Raw genomic sequence first — 16,791 nt, forward strand, 5'->3', positions numbered from 1 at the left:
CAGCCAGCGGGGCAGACTGTCATAGGAACCCAATGTGGAGAATGTATGTGCAAGGCTCCTTCAAGTGTGGAAGTTTTTCTACCTTAACCATTCACCTCTTTCTCATTTGTCTCAGAATGAACAGTTTCACACATGTAACTGTTAAAGGACTGGCTTTATTGCTGATTGAATGCATTCTTTTACATACTTAGTAGACACTTGTGCATTTTGATCACATGAAATATTTGTTTAGGCGACCCCACCGGGTCAAATTAAGACAGTGACAGTAATGTGGCAAACATAAAGATAATAGTTCTTACAGTAGAGTTACACTTAACAGCAGAAGCAGAGGAAAGAAGAGATTAAATGTAGCACTGGTGGGTAAATGGAAGCGAGGAATGTTCATTTATTTAAGGTCATTTTGGAAATTGAATTGCTGTGAATGATTTAAAAAGGCACATTCCTAGCATGGCCTGAAAGGTTTTATCCAGTAGAAACACTCTTCAGCGAGACACCACTCTGCTGGGATAAGGGTGAGCAAATGAAAGCTCGGTAGGAAATGAGGAAAGTTATAGAAATGTTTCACTGGCCACCTTCTCCTCAACTTCTTCTGTAATATAATCTGTTATTAGCACAAGAAAAATCTCTGGGTGTTACTAGATCATTCTAGCAAGAACATTGAATGTCAACAGCATGAGTCACGACTTTAAACTGGACTCCAGCCATTCATAGGCTATTGTAACTTCTTAGAATAAACATCACTGGATTGTGTTGTTTACATAACACGTTATACTGTGATTCATCACTGTGCTTTGCTGTAATAAAAGGAATGTCTTGATGTTACCTTTTAGAGCATCTATGCAGATACCATCCAATGAGATCATTTAAAAACACATGGAACAAAACATTTCTTAAAGAATGTACAGTGTAATACAGAGTTAGATGTGGCTCAGCCTAAACTCTGGCCCCTTAAATGTACTGATAAAATCTTAATGCCATTGACAGACAAACATAAATGTCATGTTCCATTCTTACGGCCCTGATTTGGCACTGTGCGTTAATAGGATTACCGAACAAATCAACAACTCTGTGATCTAGTAAAATAAGCAGTAGCAACTAAGTACATACACATGAAAGCATGCAAGCAGGCTTGGTTTTTCACACACGTGACAAGTCATGTAAAATGTTAGTTGGTTATATATATTATGTTTCCTACATATGTTACTCTTCATATTTAATGCTATGTCTGAAGTGCTATTAATAAGTTACATTCAGAATAAGTAAAATAATTCCTCCGTTTTGTAGCAATTTAGAAAATAAAATAGATATCTCTGTTTATCCCAGGGCAACTGTGTATTGAGGATCGTACCATCGGACACTTTCATTAATACCTGTGAACGAAACAGAGTGTTATTGTACATATTTGGCTTTAGTACGCAAATACATTGTGGTAAAAAAATATAGGTAGACAATAGTAGATAATAGAAGTACAGCAGTGTGAGACCTACCTGTAGTAGTTTGGTTTGAAGGGGCCATTCTTGTTGAGGCCCATGTACTTGGCCTGCTCGTCAGACAGCTCCGTTAGGTGGGCGTCAAAGTTTGGTAGGTGCAAACTCGCCACATACTCATCTGGAGGAGGGGGACAGATTGTGGGATATATTTCAAATAGAAATGTGCTCTGATGGATCATGTAATTCTACGGTAGAGTCACAGGGTGGCAGCAATGAGTAAAATGCAGGTGAAGTAGTACAAACTTCGTATATAACCTAAAACTGCACATTTTAACTAACTGATATATGTCATTACTCATGTACGGAAGTTTAGGAGAATCTTTTTGTGTCAGTGGAGCCAGCCTTTACCCATTTTCTTTGGCAGGAGATACACATCCTGTTTGTAACGTCCCTCTGGAGCGTTGAATAACTCAATCAGGGCCAGAGCCTACAGAAAAACAGACGTGAAGGATGACAGGAAAGGACATGTTACTACAGAACAGCAGGATGATGTGGTGAGAAGGAAAACTTAATTATCAGCAAAGGCAGAGATGACAAAACTGCTAACCTGAGTTGTAGCAGTGATGGACAACACAAACGTAGGCACAGTGGAGCAGCTCAGATTTAAAAGGCGACCCTGAGAAAAAATGGAGATTGAGTATGAACAGCACGGCACAACAACAGTTCAGAGAGTAAGGTAAATTGTGATCATGAATATTCTAACACTGCAATATTTCACAATAGTAAAAGGCTTCTTAGGCTGGGGTTAATGCAATGTGCAATTTAAAAGGTGCTGTTAAAAGCCATTATCTGTAATAAAACTGATTTAAGATTTGGAGGGATGTAGGGCTGTCGTGGGACATTACCTCTGCCAGAAGGACAACCCTCTTTCCATCCGGCCAGATGATGTGATCCACCTGAGAGCGAACCCTCTCCCAGGTCAGCTCGGGGCTGCGCAGGCTCGCCTGAAGACATAGAAGACAGTCATTCATACAGCTGCACGACCAAATTTAAAAAATCAGGTAAAAGTAGAATGTGAGATGAGTGATTTATTCATTAACATATCAATATAGAAAACAATCACATAAATCTACGTAAAGATAGAAGACATGACAAAGAGGAAGCCAAACATCTAGATCGCCCCCTGGTGGCTGGTTGCAGTATAGGTCATAAACCCATCCCTTCCATGTTCGCAGATGGGACATGGGCAAACACTTCAAATACATTTTTCCACATAGTTTTTGCTTTAATTGATGATGTTAATCATCCAGTCTCTTCTCTTGAATATAAAAGGATCGAATAGACATGTTTGGTAAAAGAGAGGCGATTTAGAGAAGCCTCTCTTTTATCCTGGATTTCTAAACTGGGCATTTAAAGCCAGAGAAAGTTAAATGAGCAATTGGACAAGAAGAGTCCACTCCATCATATTTCATATCATTTGTTTTAGAACAGTTGGTTAGGAAACTTCCAGTGTTTTCATATGTGAAGAGAAAAGCTCTGTGATGTTCTACTTCCATTTGACTTTTATTGAAGCCACTGGTCTGCACCCCACTATGTGTGCATACCTGGAAATTTAAATAGAAATGTTCCTGGCACACATACTGCATATCCAACAGACTAGTACACACACAGCTACATCGACTTATTACCACATCGATCTCAGTATTGGAATGTCCCATGTTGCAGACAATGCAGCCGTTCTTCATTCGGTCCAGCTGTTCTCTGGTGACCACATTCTTGTTGCCTATATTTTAAGAGTAAAAAAGCAAATCAATGAAGTAGGAGTGAGTCATGTTCGCAGAGACTGAACATTTTATTTAAATGACTTAAAAAAACATGTAAATTATGATTGTGTTTCCTCTCACTTGACTAACACACTGAGCCAAAAAGCCTTTTGGCTATCAGATTAAAAAAGTCAGTTTGTTACCCTGAGACCTAAAATGGGATATTTAAATGAGATGCACATAGTGTGCTGGAAACACTGTGATTATCGAAGCAGAAGTAATGGATGTCACTGCATGGTGCAGCGTACCAGTGCAAGTTATCACCACGTCCATCTGTCGAATGACTTCGCTCAGCTTAACCACTCTGAAACCGTCCATGCTGTGTGGATACATATACAGATATGTTTTAGTCCAAGCAGCACAAACACACTGACAGAAGCGTAAAACAACTGATCATTAAATATTGTTCTTTTAGCATCACAGCTAATGTGATGCACAACATAGACACAGTACAACTAAGGGTGTACGTTCAATGATGGAGCGGTGCTGTCTGGTAATGGTTAGTGACTCACCATGCCTGCAGGGCACAGATGGGGTCAATCTCAGTGATGCACACAATAGCTCCAAGAGCTTTAAGAGCAGTGCAGCAGCCTTTCCCCACCTACAGACCAATACAAAACAATTGTGTCGACACTGGGTTATGACAATATTTGTAAACATAAATATATAATGTGTAAAAAGTTCTGCAGCAGTGAAAATTTAAAATAAAAATAAAAGAGTGATTCACCTCTCCATAACCACACACCACGACTTGTTTGCCTCCAAACATGATATCTGTGGTTCTCTTCAAGCTGGCAGATACAAGCAAAATAAAACACTTGAATGCATCGTCATACTTCAAATACAATAAGTCTTCCAAACACAATAAATAAAAACAATAAGTCTATCAAAAAAGCAACAGCATCGTGATCATAAACAATGACAAGTTCTCTGGATGATTTATTCTCCTCACCCGTCCAGGATAGATTCACGGCAGCAGTAAAGGTTGTCGAATTTCTGCTTGGTGACTGAGTCGTTCACATTCATGGCAGGGACACACAGCTTGCCAGCCTTGGACAACTGGTACAATCTGAGAGGACACATGAGAAAAGATGTTCAGGCAGATATGGACACACACACACAACAGACGTACAACATATCCAAACACAAACTGAGCGGCACTCCTGTATGACCTTACACTTTCTGGAAGGCCTGGATAATTGATTCCACTGAGAGTTGTACAGTACATGTGCAGCTGCTGTGAGCTGCAGTCCAGCTCTATCATGTTTCTCAAATAGGCTCGAGCTCAGACCAGTGACCTTTTCGATCTATAGAGTCACTGTGTATTAATACGAATATGATTTACACAACTGTCTTTGATACTGTGCTGACACAGTATATGTAAATCATCAGAAACTGCTTCCGTTGGGAGCTTGGTTGCTTCAAGCTCAACTCCATCTAGAGGAGAAAATATAAATACCTCAAAGGGATTTTAAAAGCAGCTTAACTCAGTTAAATACAGTGCTACAATTTAGTAGCTTTTATTAGCTATGTGCATCAGTCACAAAGCTGCTAATTCCTTTTTATATGGGGAGTGGAACAATTTATTGGTGAAAACATATGATAAATACAGATAAACCGCACTGATAGAAAAGGAACAGCAGTCAGGAGACAGTATGTAGGACGTATGTAAACAGGTACGAACACATTTATCTGCAACGATGAAGAGTTACTTAAGATCTTATATCCTCACTCATTAAAGCCATTTTCTGACTTGTCTAATGGAGGAAGTCCGGAGAATTGGGTCCAGACTTTCTCCAGAGGTTTCCTTTCAAACATGCACAACTCAGCGGGAGATTCTCTGCTCGGACGCGTTCACAACAGCAGGTAGAGGTGAGATGTAACGTATTAATTCTACTGTAGAGATCGCATATTTTTTATTTACAGCACATCAACACCAGCGTCGGCTCTTATCAACACAAACTCTCTTGACATCTTTGTCAGTATCCTCTACGTGTATTCTACATGGTGATTTTTAATCCGGATATATTTGTTTTTCGTCTGTCACAATCATCAACCATCAAGCATCATTAACTCCCTCACTCGCTCCTGGTGAATCCTGCAGAGGATTTCCTGCTGTGTCCTCACATCGGCTCCTCCGGAGTTTCTGCGGACTTTATACTGAGGAAGCAAGGTGGAGAAAGTCTGCAGAAACTCCAGAGGATCTCACTGGGACATTTGCATTCACAGACACACACCCCCTCTGGAGAAACTGGTTAAACTGCCCACTTTTTTAGTTACTTGAGTAAATTTGGGTGTTGAAGGCAAAATTTATAAGCAAGATTTTATTATGCCACAGCACAAAACGACCATAAAATAACTTCAGGGGTCTGATCAATACCAATAAACCAAGAAATACTGCTGCAGTCTTTATTATTTATTGTCCCATTATTTGCTGTATTAAGCAAAAGTAAAACGAGGACATTTCTTGCCAACAGTCATTGCTTTGGCAACCATCCACACTATACAAATAGAGTTCCTGTGTACCAATAAACAAAGCAGCAAATTTAATTTGACCAGACAGAAGATGGTGGCATAAAATACAAAAAGAGACAGTGATTTTTCTAGAGACATTATTTCTTCCCATCTCACCTGTGCACCCCAGTGACACTCTCCTCTACGATGCCCCGGACTTTCTTGAAGACACTGGGATACTTCTTGTACACCCAGTGGGTTAAGTCTCCGCCATCGTCCAGGATCTAAGGGAAACTAATCAGCATCAGTTAACAACAACAAAGATGACCTTCACAATAAAACGTCTGTGACACCATAGCAGAGCCCGGGGATAGAAGAGATAGAGGAGAACAGACTAAGACTGGTATATCATGGGATTGTCAGACTGGTACCATATTGGCCTGCCAGCCCTCCGTGTTGACACAGCGATCGATGCACCACCAGAAGTCATCCTCTGACTCACCCTTCCATGCAAACACAGGTACTCCTGCAAGAAACAAAACACACACACACCTAATGGCTACGACGGACAGCAGAGCAGAGGACTGGAAACTGCACATGCAACAGATCCATTAGAACAGCATCACACAGTGAAAGCACATGTGCAGATTAGATGCTGTTTGGTTTCAGGTCTTATTTGGGTTCATGCATCTTTACTGTCAAAAGTGTTTGTTTCACAACACTTTTTATTGCATTACAGACGTCCATACTGGACTATAATTAGCGTTTCTAGTAAACAAAGACCTAAGGTGACAAGCATCAGACTTTCCAGAGAAGAGGATCTCACCTGTTTCAGCGAGCGCAGCAGCCACCTCATTCTGAGTGGAGTAGATGTTACAGGCAGTCCAGCGACACTGGGCCCCGAGGGCGACCAGGGTTTCAATCAGGACCTGAGACGGAACCACAGGATATACAGTTACATGGAAAGGTTGCAGTGATAAAGAGGAGAAGGACGTGACAATCACAGCGATCTGCAGTGAACAGTATGAGTGGACTTACTGCTGTCTGAGCAGTGATATGGGTGCAGCCTACTATCTTCGCCCCAGCCAGTGGCTTCTCCCCCTGGGCTCTCTTCCTCAAGGAGATCAGGGCAGACATGTCTGGGGAGGAACAGATTTAGAAAGTTGAAGGAAGCTTACAGGACAAAGAGCTCAGCATTTGTTTTTTGGGAGCGAGAAGAACGATGTGCAGTGGTTTGACTGTAAAATTGAAAATGATTGAACAACAGTGTCAGCAACAGATGTTGCCGTTCAAGCTTTAAGTCTGAAGAATTCTTGACAAGCACTCGCACCTACTTCTCACTCACATGTTTAATGTAAACAGCCAGAGAGAGAGGACAGAGGGGGGGGAGTACATACAAACAGCTCAGATGGAAGAGGATGTATCAGAAGAAGTAAATAGGTAATGTCTCATGTTTTCAGAGTAATTAAGAACGTTTGGTTATATACTGTTTGAAAATCAGGAGTAGTGGACCTTTATCAAACTGTGCTGAGCCACAAAACAGATGCCATATGATATACATCTGGGAACATAGTCACACCACTGGAAGGTCAAAGCTCTCTTTGTATTGATGGCTGATACACTAAGTACATTAGTGCCTCCCTATGATTGCAGAGGAGACTAAACTCAAACCCATTGTGATCAAAGGTCCCATGATTATGTTATACAATATTTTCTATTCAAAATGGAAAATCATTGATAGGTTTTTTGAGCTATACCTTGTTCTGCGATCTCTATTTCTCGGCGGCCAAATTCAGCCTGCTTGATGTTCTTCACACAGAAGTCGCTGCTGCCATGGGTGTTGACCTGGGCTTTGTCCCGGGGGGAGGTTTCATCATCCGAGCTGTCGGTGTAGGATGCAGCTGGGAAATTGAGAACACAAAAGGTCACTATGCTGGAATGCATACAAAAGAGCCAATTATGAAATGTATACTTCAAATCCATTGTAAGAAAGTTGGAGCTTGTGTACGTGTTGTTTTTCCTGTATGCACGTCTGTTGTGTGTTTATTGCAAACGTGTGTGTTTATAAATGTGTTGCATTTATGGACAGCACATACGTCAATAATCATACAGAAAACTCATCAGTTAGTTAGTTTTATCTAACTGACTAATCAAGTGGTGGAGTGAAGCTTTCAGGTGTCCGTTACCTGAGCTGTAGCTGTCTGTGGAGGACTGCGAGATGGACCGGGAGAGGGAGCGGCGGCCGGCCTTGGTGGGGTACTTACTGAATTCCTGTTTGTCCTCTGTGTTTGCAAACTGGATCTGGTGAGGAAAAAAAAACAGGACAAAATGTTACAGAATGTGAGCAGCATATGTGGTATCTAAAATAAAAAACCTAATAGCCAGAGCGTTCATTCTTCTTCCAACAGAAAGGCAAGGCTTCTATTCTCCACATCATCACGTTGTACACTCAAGATGGCATTGTTATGTTCCATTACGTGTGGTGAAAAATGTGTTTATTATTATGCGCAGTGGTGCCAGAAACTTGTCGAGAGGAGCAGAGAAAAATTGGCAGATCTCAAAAGAATTGTAAGTACAGAAATATCTTGTACATGTTCATATGTTTAGCGATCTTTTGGATCAATGTGTTTTATGTGTTTATTTAGCAACATTTGAATAAGATTTTTTAATTAAATATTATATTGACATGAGTTTATATTATTTATTGCTTATAAATTAGGTGGACTATTTATATTGCAGAGCTCAAAGGGTCAACGTCGTGACATTATGAAATCAGGGGAGTGAGGAGCAAAAAATACCATCATCATCAACACATATAAACAGTGATAAACCCTCTGTTATTTGCAGTAATGTGTTCACACTCTCATAAGTTAACAATTTAGCTCATTTTGATGGTTCGGCCACAAGAAGTATAAATTCGAAGGTAAATTGCCTGAGCATGTAACAGTAAATCACAGGTGGCTCAGGGAAAAAAGAGCTGTTGCCTATTTTTAGATGCTCCATGCTGTTCTGTGATTTGTGCTTTGTTCAAAACCACAGGCTTCGGTTGTTGTTGTGGTGAATCGTGTCGATCTGACCCTTCAAAGGGCCCAAGATCAAACACCTGGAAACACATATCGTGGATCAGCACACAGCTATCTTGGATATTCACTGGATGAGCCTTTATCCCCCCCCCCCAAAAAAAAAGTTCAGTCTTAACTGTCCAGTGACTGATGTTACAACATACATTGATCTGGGTCATTTCATTCAGATACTAAATAAAAGCCAGCGTCTAGTATGACTTTGGCTCTTTTTAGGGCTTGGAAAGGCTAAAATCAGATTAAAAACCTGACAAATACACTGCGTTAATTCAACACCCTGTAATTATCATAATCAGGCTGCAGGCAGCAGCAGTAAACAGCACTCAGCTGTCAACATTAGAAACAGGAGGAAGACCTAACCTTCAGGTTCTTTAGTAAACTGGGTCAGTTAGGACAGTGAGGAGTCACTTGGTAAAAGTCCAGCAGAGCAGTCTATCTACACTGATCCTGACAATGATGACCTCTGCCAAGGAGGTCATGTTTCATGTGCATGTTTGTTTTGTTTGTCTGCTAGCAGGGTTATGTAAAAAACTACTCTACAGATTACTGAAAAACCTGGTGGAAGGATGTGGTATGGGTCAGGAAAAAAAACATTATATTTTGGTGCAGATCCAGATCAGGGAGATTCATGTCACAAATGTAGCGAGGTCGGAAATAATCTGCAGAAATGATTCACAGTAACTTCACATATGTAGAAGTCCAGGAAGATAAAGCTGCAGGTCCTATTTCGATGTCACCTAGCCCTGTGAAGAAACAGGACTGTAAGAAATCGACTGTTTCTAGACAACGTCATGAGTAGTCACATTACTCAGCATTTTACTGTAATAGGATGTTTGCAGGAGGGTTTTGGTTCTGAAAACCGGTCTGTTTGCCCCATGAATTCAACTGATCTGTATATCTTTCTGACTGATGTTGGTAAGAGATATTCTACTGTGGGGTTTTATAGAATAAATGCTAATACAAAAGATACCTTGTTGAGGGGAGAAGATGAGAAATCTACCAGTCTGCCTCCCAAGAAAACCTTTGTTGCTTAATGACAAACGTGTTATCATTTTCTTTATCTATCTTTTATGAAAAATATATAATTTAGGTTTATCATACAACTTCATTTTTTCTTTTATATCTTTTGTATAAGAACTGGACAGTCGTGTGTAGGATTGTTCACCCTTCGCAGATGTATACGCTGAACTATTACTTGATTTTTTTCCCACGTTTCTTCCTTAACCTCTTCATTCACTCCTCATCATGGCTATTAACTGAATGTTGAGCTCAAAAGTCCTTTTATGGAAAGGCTATTTGTTAAAGCCAATTAAATTAAGTTAAGAACATTTCTCAGCAGTGTGGAACCTTTCTCTGTAATCTATAATTTCTACATGTGGTTGCTCTGGGTTGGTTGATGGTTGATGGTTGACATCCTTTTCATGTCTTCGTTCATTGTGACTTTGCCACTGGATTTCCTTGTTCTCTTATTTTAGTTGTCCATAGGATGTGTTTGGAGTAATAACTCATGTGCAGGGCAGCAGAGTTGACACAACACACAGACAATAAATCCGAGGGACACACAAATGCCAGACTAACAACAGTGAAAGTGATGTGCACTGTACATACAGATATCGGCCTAAATCCCTGTGGTAATATAAAAACAAAAAACAATGTAAGATATTAAGTAAGATAGAGTTTTGTGCATAGTTACCTGTATTCCTCACACAAACGTTAGCAGAGGCTGAAACAGGTTGAAAGGCGTCCCTACGGCCGGCACCCTGACGAAAATACTTGAACAAAAGTACTTCTACCTCTTGACAATATTCATAGTTACAGCTATGACTTCCATTCATGTTAACAGTACAGAAACTCTTGGTAACTTTGTTCACCAGTGTTTCTACCACATTCCCTCTTTCCATGAGCAGTGACACCTGGGTTTCAACAATCTACTGTGTCAGTAAAAAGAAACTCAAGAAGCTTGTGAGACAGTGTGAACTGACAAGATCTCTGCATGTCTCTGTTTTCACAATTTGCAGTGTGCTCCATCTCATGCACTTGCAAAATAGGACTTTTATGTTGGCTTTGCATCAGTTTGGACTCCTGAGGATTCAGCAGAAGTTTTGCACAGCCCCTTTGAATTCCTGCATCTTTCACCTGAATTCAAAGACATGGAAACCTAGAAAAGCCTCTTGAGGTAAACAAAAGATCAATCTCGTTGTTTATTAATTGCTCAGTGTAATATAAGATCCTGCTGGTCTTACACAGCAAACTCTCACAATCAGAAGAGCTGTGTGAACAAACTCGACCATGTGAGGAGAGTGTGCCTCTAACTGATTTCAGCTGAATGTTTTTTTTTTCCCATAGAAGTCAAAGAAAAACCCACTGCTTGACATGACTGCAAAAAAGATGACAAAACTTGCAACATGCCTAAAGTAACTCCAGCACATCTGTGTGTGGGATATGCACCTATGCTATCTTTAAGAATAAGTGTGCTGGATACGTTCCCAGTGATGCATTAGTGGCAACTCACCCTTTCTCTCCCGTGCCCATGTTTGTGTGCCATGGCTGCCTGCTCTCTCCAGTTTTCCAGCCTACTTCTCTGTGCCTGTGTCCTCTGTGTGTGATGGTACTAGGTGTCCCTGATGCTATTATCCCAGAACACTCCCAGGCACAGCCGGGGGGAGGTTCCCACCTATTATCGTGATTTCTAATGGCCGACCTGGAGATAGAGAGCGAGTGAGAGAGCTTTTTTCCTTCTCTCTCTCTTTCACTCTCTGATTCTGCCCTTGACAACCAGCTGCTAAAGTCTGGATATATTTTATGGTAGATTTATTTAAGCGCTGCGAGAGCAAATACAGGAACAACTTGGAGAGACAAAAAAATAATCTGATCCACAAACCAGAAATAAGTACAGAAAAAGAAACACATACACAAACATACACACACAATTTTCTCCAGCTTCTACTTTCAGGCTTCCTGATTTGGATTACAAACTAAAAAGAGAGTGACAGGAGGAATTAAACCGTGTCCATTAGCCTTCTGCAGCATCAATAAGCGGCCCATCCAGTCCCATCTTGCAGCTAAAAATATCCTTTCTCTCTTGGATAGCAGGCCAGGTCACAGACTTAAGCTGGGGTGTGGCGGTCAGCCGGCGGTGTAAAGGGTTCATTGTGTGTCTGGCATAAGGCAACAGTAACACCTTCGCCAGACACCACTAGTGCTCAACAGCGCCACCCAACTGAAAACACACACAGTCTAATCCAATTACTAGATCCTTGTATATTGACTGCTCACAGCAGTCAAAGACTTCCCCCAAGGAGGTTATGCTTTCAGCCTCCTCCATTTGTTTGTTGGTTGTTTTGTATGTTTGTTTGTTTGTAAGCAAGATTACGCCAAAACGTCTGGAGAGATTACGATGAAACTTGGTAGAAGGATGAGGTGAGTGAAGAACCCAATAAATTCTGGTGCGGATCCAAATCAGGGGGCGGATCCAAGTGTTTTTTTTTATTATCACTTTTGATAACATTGCATTTTTTGGCATTTCCCTGGAAATAATTCATGTATATTGATGAAAACAAATCTGCCATGTTTAGGGACTAATTTCTAGTGAGAGCAATTTGGTGTTATTGGGCCTTGGCAGATGTATGTGCTCTAATGTGGGAGATTTTATTTTGAAATAATTTTCTAAAATATAAGAGAGTACAAGTTCAGTAAAGTAATTCTCAAGTCAAGAAGTGAATTTGTCAAATGGGTCTAGCTCTATAATGATTGTAATTTCGTTTGTCTGCAAAAGGCACCTACACAGGTCAACATGAGCATGACAGCTTAAAGTGTTTTGAAAGAAAACACACCTTCAGAACTACTGTGACCTTTAGCAGAAATGATCACTTCTACTCAATTTCACACTGTTTAGTCTAGACCCTGGTATATTGTCAATACCACTTAGAGGGTAAATATGAAGAGAGAAGAAACAAACACCGTCATTAAACTACAGCCATGCTTTTTAAAACACCACAGACACAGCTGAAGAATGATGAAACTAGTCAGTATGGATGTGTTATATTTCTCAGTCTATGGTGACTTTACCCCTGAAGTTTATATGGGTTGCTCAGTGGGGGAAAACACAGAGCTTCACTTGTGCGGACTATAGCAGACTTAGAGTTTTAATAAACATCAAGAAACTGGTGTCAGTGTTGTTTCTAAACAGAGATAGTTGAACCTAAAGCCCCAAAGAGAATAATATGTCATGTATATTTTGTAAATCTTGGTTTTGTGTTTTGTATACATTTTCATTCACCTTTAAATTAGTCTTTTGCCAAAAGTCTAGAAATCTTGGTGAACATTAATGCAGCCTATGTGAGGTTTTAAAATTCAGCCCAATCATTCTCATGTCTCCAGGTCCAGTCCGACCTTTAGGAGTCACCAAAGTCACACAATTCCAAATATGACACATACTGTGGGGGCTTTAAGTTTGACATTTTAATCTCTCTCAGGGTCTGAGGCTTAGGCAAAGAGAGATTTAATTATCAGTTACAGTACTGTGTGTTTCCACACCTTAATTTAAAATTGCCAAGTGAGAAAAGAAAAAAAGACCTTCATGCTACTCCACCATAATGTTGTCAGCGCGACAAAAGGAGATAAAGATGAACAGGAGGTCTGAATACGTTTGAGATTCTGTTTAATAAAAAATGATGATGCATGAACATATTCATGATGAGAGTCTCATTCCCAGGGGGGCGTGTTGTGTAACTGCTGGACGGATTCAAAGAGAGAGGAGGCATAACAGTGGCGTTCTTTGACTCACCCACCCACACGTTAAATGTTCATTTTCAATTTGTAGCATTGATTGCTTTTACTCATCGCACCTTTCAGCTGATTATGTGGCAATCTATTAATTCGACAGACGTCCAACTCTTCATTTTCACGAGTGCTAATATCTGGGAATTTTAATTAGATTTTTTTCCCAATTATTTGCAAGTATTTGTTTTACTTGTTAATCTTCTTCACGCAAACAGGTGGCTCAGTTTGACACCGAGCTCTCACATTTATTCATAACATAGCTCTTTGTTTTCATAAGCACAGTCCTACCATCCAATATGTTTTCAATCAGGCTCCCTGAAGCGGCTCACAGTCCACACATTATTGCCTTGGCAGACAGGGGGTCTGAGCTTAGGTTCTCTGTCTGTGAGCCCTGCTGCTGGGAAAATAGATATTTTTATTATCCTCAATATTTTGTAGAGCTTTAGTAGACATACTTTTGTAAAAAAAGAAAAATAAAAACATTGCTGCAATAAATATAAGGACGAGCAACGCAACAAATGTATAGTAAACATGAGGTTCTTACTAAGGCTAACTAAGCCTCCATAGTTTAAATTATTCCTTAGCAAATATAATAAGTGATTAGTTTACATTTACATGTTTTTATTTTCAACTATTTGCTGACAATTTAAAAGCAATATTTAATGTTGTAAAGTGGATATCAAACCAATATATCAGTGCACACTATATATAACACTTCAAGTTATGACTAAATGCAGTGGGGCATTTGTTAGGATGGTCATTGGCGGACGACAACCCTCCAGCAAAGATCTGTGTGCTTATTGCGTGAATGAACACAAGCGGTATATACAGAGCTTGTGCTGAATTCTGTCTGCCAGCAGAAGATGGTTAGCTTTATGGCTGTTTTAGCGAAAACTGACGCGGGTAGGAAATCTCTTGGTGCCTCTGATGGTCCGTCTGACTGTTCCGGTCAGCGTGTCAGTTTGTGTGGGAGGGAGAGGAAGAGCGAGGCAAAGACAGTTGTCCTTCTTCTCTTTTCTATGCCATTAAGTTTCAATAAAAAAAAAAAAACTGCATATACCGCACCTTAGCTAGCAGCATTAACTATAGGATGCTCACCTGCACACACGAGTTCTTGATCTACGCTGCACTCGCACTCATAGGGGATGGGGGGATGGCTGAGAGGGGATAGTAGAATTAACAGGTTATTAAGGGGGTGTTTTTTAGGTCATTTTGGTTTAAAGGGGATGGCAGCCCCCCCACCCCTCCCGAATCTCCCTATAAATCACCAACTGACTATATGTATTAGTCAGAGTGCACCTGTAAGAAGCAGAAAGGCCACAAGATAAAGGTCACCTTGAGGGATGGAAAAATGGCACACAACTGTAATGCTAAATTTAATCATACCATGGCCTTGAAAAGTCCCACATATTTTGGCAAAAGCTTTTATCACCATGAGCTTCACGAAGCCGGTGTTTCACTGAACCAGAGCACTGAAGGTCAGGGACGTTTTGAGCCTGAGTCCTAGCATGTTAGTTTTGAGAGACAAAAAAAAAAAGCCTTCACCGTCTGTTCCGTACTAATGCCTGCGTGTTGCCACGGTGAATCTGTCATGATACGTGAAGTCATCTCGAGGGAGTCCTTAGTTTTAATGATTGTTCTGTGCTGTTGTGTAACAGAATATAAATGTAAGGCCTTTTCTCCTAGGTGCACCTCAAGCTGACAAAACATTCTTCATCATGCTGTTCATATTACTAACCATGATGATGATGCCCCCCCCCCCCCACACACACACACACACACACAGATTCAAGAGTGATATCATGAGCACAAGGAAGATTTGAGTTGGCATAGACATGATTCATTATTGCAGATTCAATTTCCACCACCCTGATACCTTTGAGGACTTAAAGACTGCAATTCACACCGGACTGAAATCCTTCAGAAGGCTCCTCATTAAAAGCCTCATACTTACTGAGCCCACTGCCTGAGCTCAGATATGTTAGCCCGTGCATTTCTACACTTTGCAGATCCCGAGGTTTAAGAGCTCAACTTGGCTTTTGGTTGTGACTTGCCTACAGGATGTTGTAGTGTGGGATATAAATAAACAGGAGGCTCAGTGTGGAGGCAGATTTTAATAATAATCCAGCTTCTGGAAATGATAGGTTTCCACCTCAGTGATAAAATATGTGATTTGACAAATAACGTGTTTTCTGTGTGGCCTCTCTTCTCAGGGTCTTTATCTGAATCCCACTACTGCTTCCATTCCCACTTCCAGCCGCTCGGTTTGGGATGATGGGAGAGATGCCCTCAGGGGGGGATGAGCTGTTACGTGTGACACTGCAGCATCACATCCAACAATTGCAGCAGCAAAGCACCGCTGACCACCTGCTCAAGTTTGGATTTGACAGAAACACACGATTCCTCATGAAAATGTGTGACGAGCAAACAGATTGTACACAGACTTTGCGGTGCAGCGGTACACCACTGCGGTACAACGCGTACCGTGCGTGGATTTATGATCCTCATCACATGTGCGTGCCACTGCTCACCCCCACACAGACACGCACACGTCCCTTACCTTCTTGACTGATTTCAGAGTGGGCACTGCGGTGAACGCGGCGGACGGCATCTCCCCGACGTTCATGTTCACATCGCTGCTGTTCTTGCTCACTGTCAACGCGGAGTATTTCTCCGCCACGTTCTCGGTCTCCTTGACATATTTGGTGGCTTGTTTCACCTCCGCCTTGCTGTCCACTACCGACTCGGTCATCGCATCCAGGTGCTGCCGTTACCGGAGATCAAGCTGCGTCTAGAGATAAACCGCGGAGTTCGGCACCGACGTTCGCTTTTCACCGTCGTCGTCGTTACAGTGACGCTGAGGCACTTCCGCTCGCAGCAGAGAGTAAAAGATGGAGCCGCTCTGTGTCGTCGTTACTTTGTCAAACAGCCGGCACACACCGCTCGCTTCGGTCCTCCGGCTCTTCTGTCATCCACACACTGATACATCTCCGGCGGGAGGGGTCGGGCTGTCTGGCGTTGTCACCTGAACAAGTGGGCCGTGGGGTGTGGGCGGTGAGCATCCAGTCAGCGCCGGAGGTGAGCAAAACGAGTGAGCCTCGCTACTCGTTACTCGTATAGAGAGTAATGACGTTACTGTTACTCTTTACTTCGTTTGGTGAAGTAACGCGTGTCTGTACAGAGCTGTGCAGCATCTCGAGGAGGCTGAGGGCTCTGATTGGC

The 16,791-nt window shown here is 41.4% G+C and overlaps 1 protein-coding gene across 3 annotated transcripts; it reads right to left on the minus strand.

Annotated features, from left to right (window-relative positions):
• Positions 1 to 135: 135 nt before the first annotated feature.
• Positions 136 to 16,775, minus strand: ahcyl1 (adenosylhomocysteinase-like 1). Of its 3 annotated transcripts, none has more exons than XM_035158086.2 (17): positions 16,130 to 16,773; positions 7,894 to 8,008; positions 7,465 to 7,608; positions 6,746 to 6,846; positions 6,534 to 6,636; positions 6,139 to 6,233; positions 5,885 to 5,991; positions 4,206 to 4,322; positions 3,981 to 4,044; positions 3,766 to 3,854; positions 3,502 to 3,572; positions 3,119 to 3,213; positions 2,336 to 2,434; positions 2,038 to 2,106; positions 1,839 to 1,917; positions 1,488 to 1,608; positions 136 to 1,370 (listed from the first exon to the last, which is right to left on the minus strand). In XM_035158086.2, exons 1-17 carry the CDS (start codon positions 16,319 to 16,321, stop codon positions 1,364 to 1,366), a joined length of 1,668 nt encoding a protein of 555 aa, XP_035013977.1. In that variant the 5' UTR covers positions 16,322 to 16,773; the 3' UTR covers positions 136 to 1,363. The 3 variants fall into 3 exon arrangements, with proteins under 3 accessions (XP_035013977.1, XP_035013979.1, XP_035013978.1); XM_035158088.2 differs by lacking the exon at positions 16,130 to 16,773 and adding an exon at positions 11,300 to 11,437; XM_035158087.1 differs by lacking the exon at positions 136 to 1,370 and having other exon boundaries at positions 1,484 to 1,608; positions 16,130 to 16,775.
• Between the last annotated feature and the right edge of the window lie 16 nt (positions 16,776 to 16,791).

This window comes from Hippoglossus stenolepis, chromosome 6 (genome assembly GCF_022539355.2).
Source record: "Hippoglossus stenolepis isolate QCI-W04-F060 chromosome 6, HSTE1.2, whole genome shotgun sequence".
Lineage (NCBI taxonomy): Eukaryota > Metazoa > Chordata > Actinopteri > Pleuronectiformes > Pleuronectidae > Hippoglossus > Hippoglossus stenolepis.

What these genes read in the sequence shown, in the direction of transcription:
- ahcyl1 (XM_035158086.2), bottom strand. Translation starts at nt 16,321, where the DNA reads ATGACCGAGTCGGTAGTGGACAGCAAGGCGGAGGTGAAACAAGCCACC. An exon ending in CTCTGAAATCAGTCAAGAAG is followed by an intron (nt 8,009 to 16,129) that starts GTAAGGGACGTG and finishes TTTCCTCACCAG; the next exon opens with ATCCAGTTTGCAAACACAGA. An exon ending in TGGTGTGTGGTTATGGAGAG is followed by an intron (nt 3,855 to 3,980) that starts GTGAATCACTCT and finishes ATTGGTCTGTAG; the next exon opens with GTGGGGAAAGGCTGCTGCAC.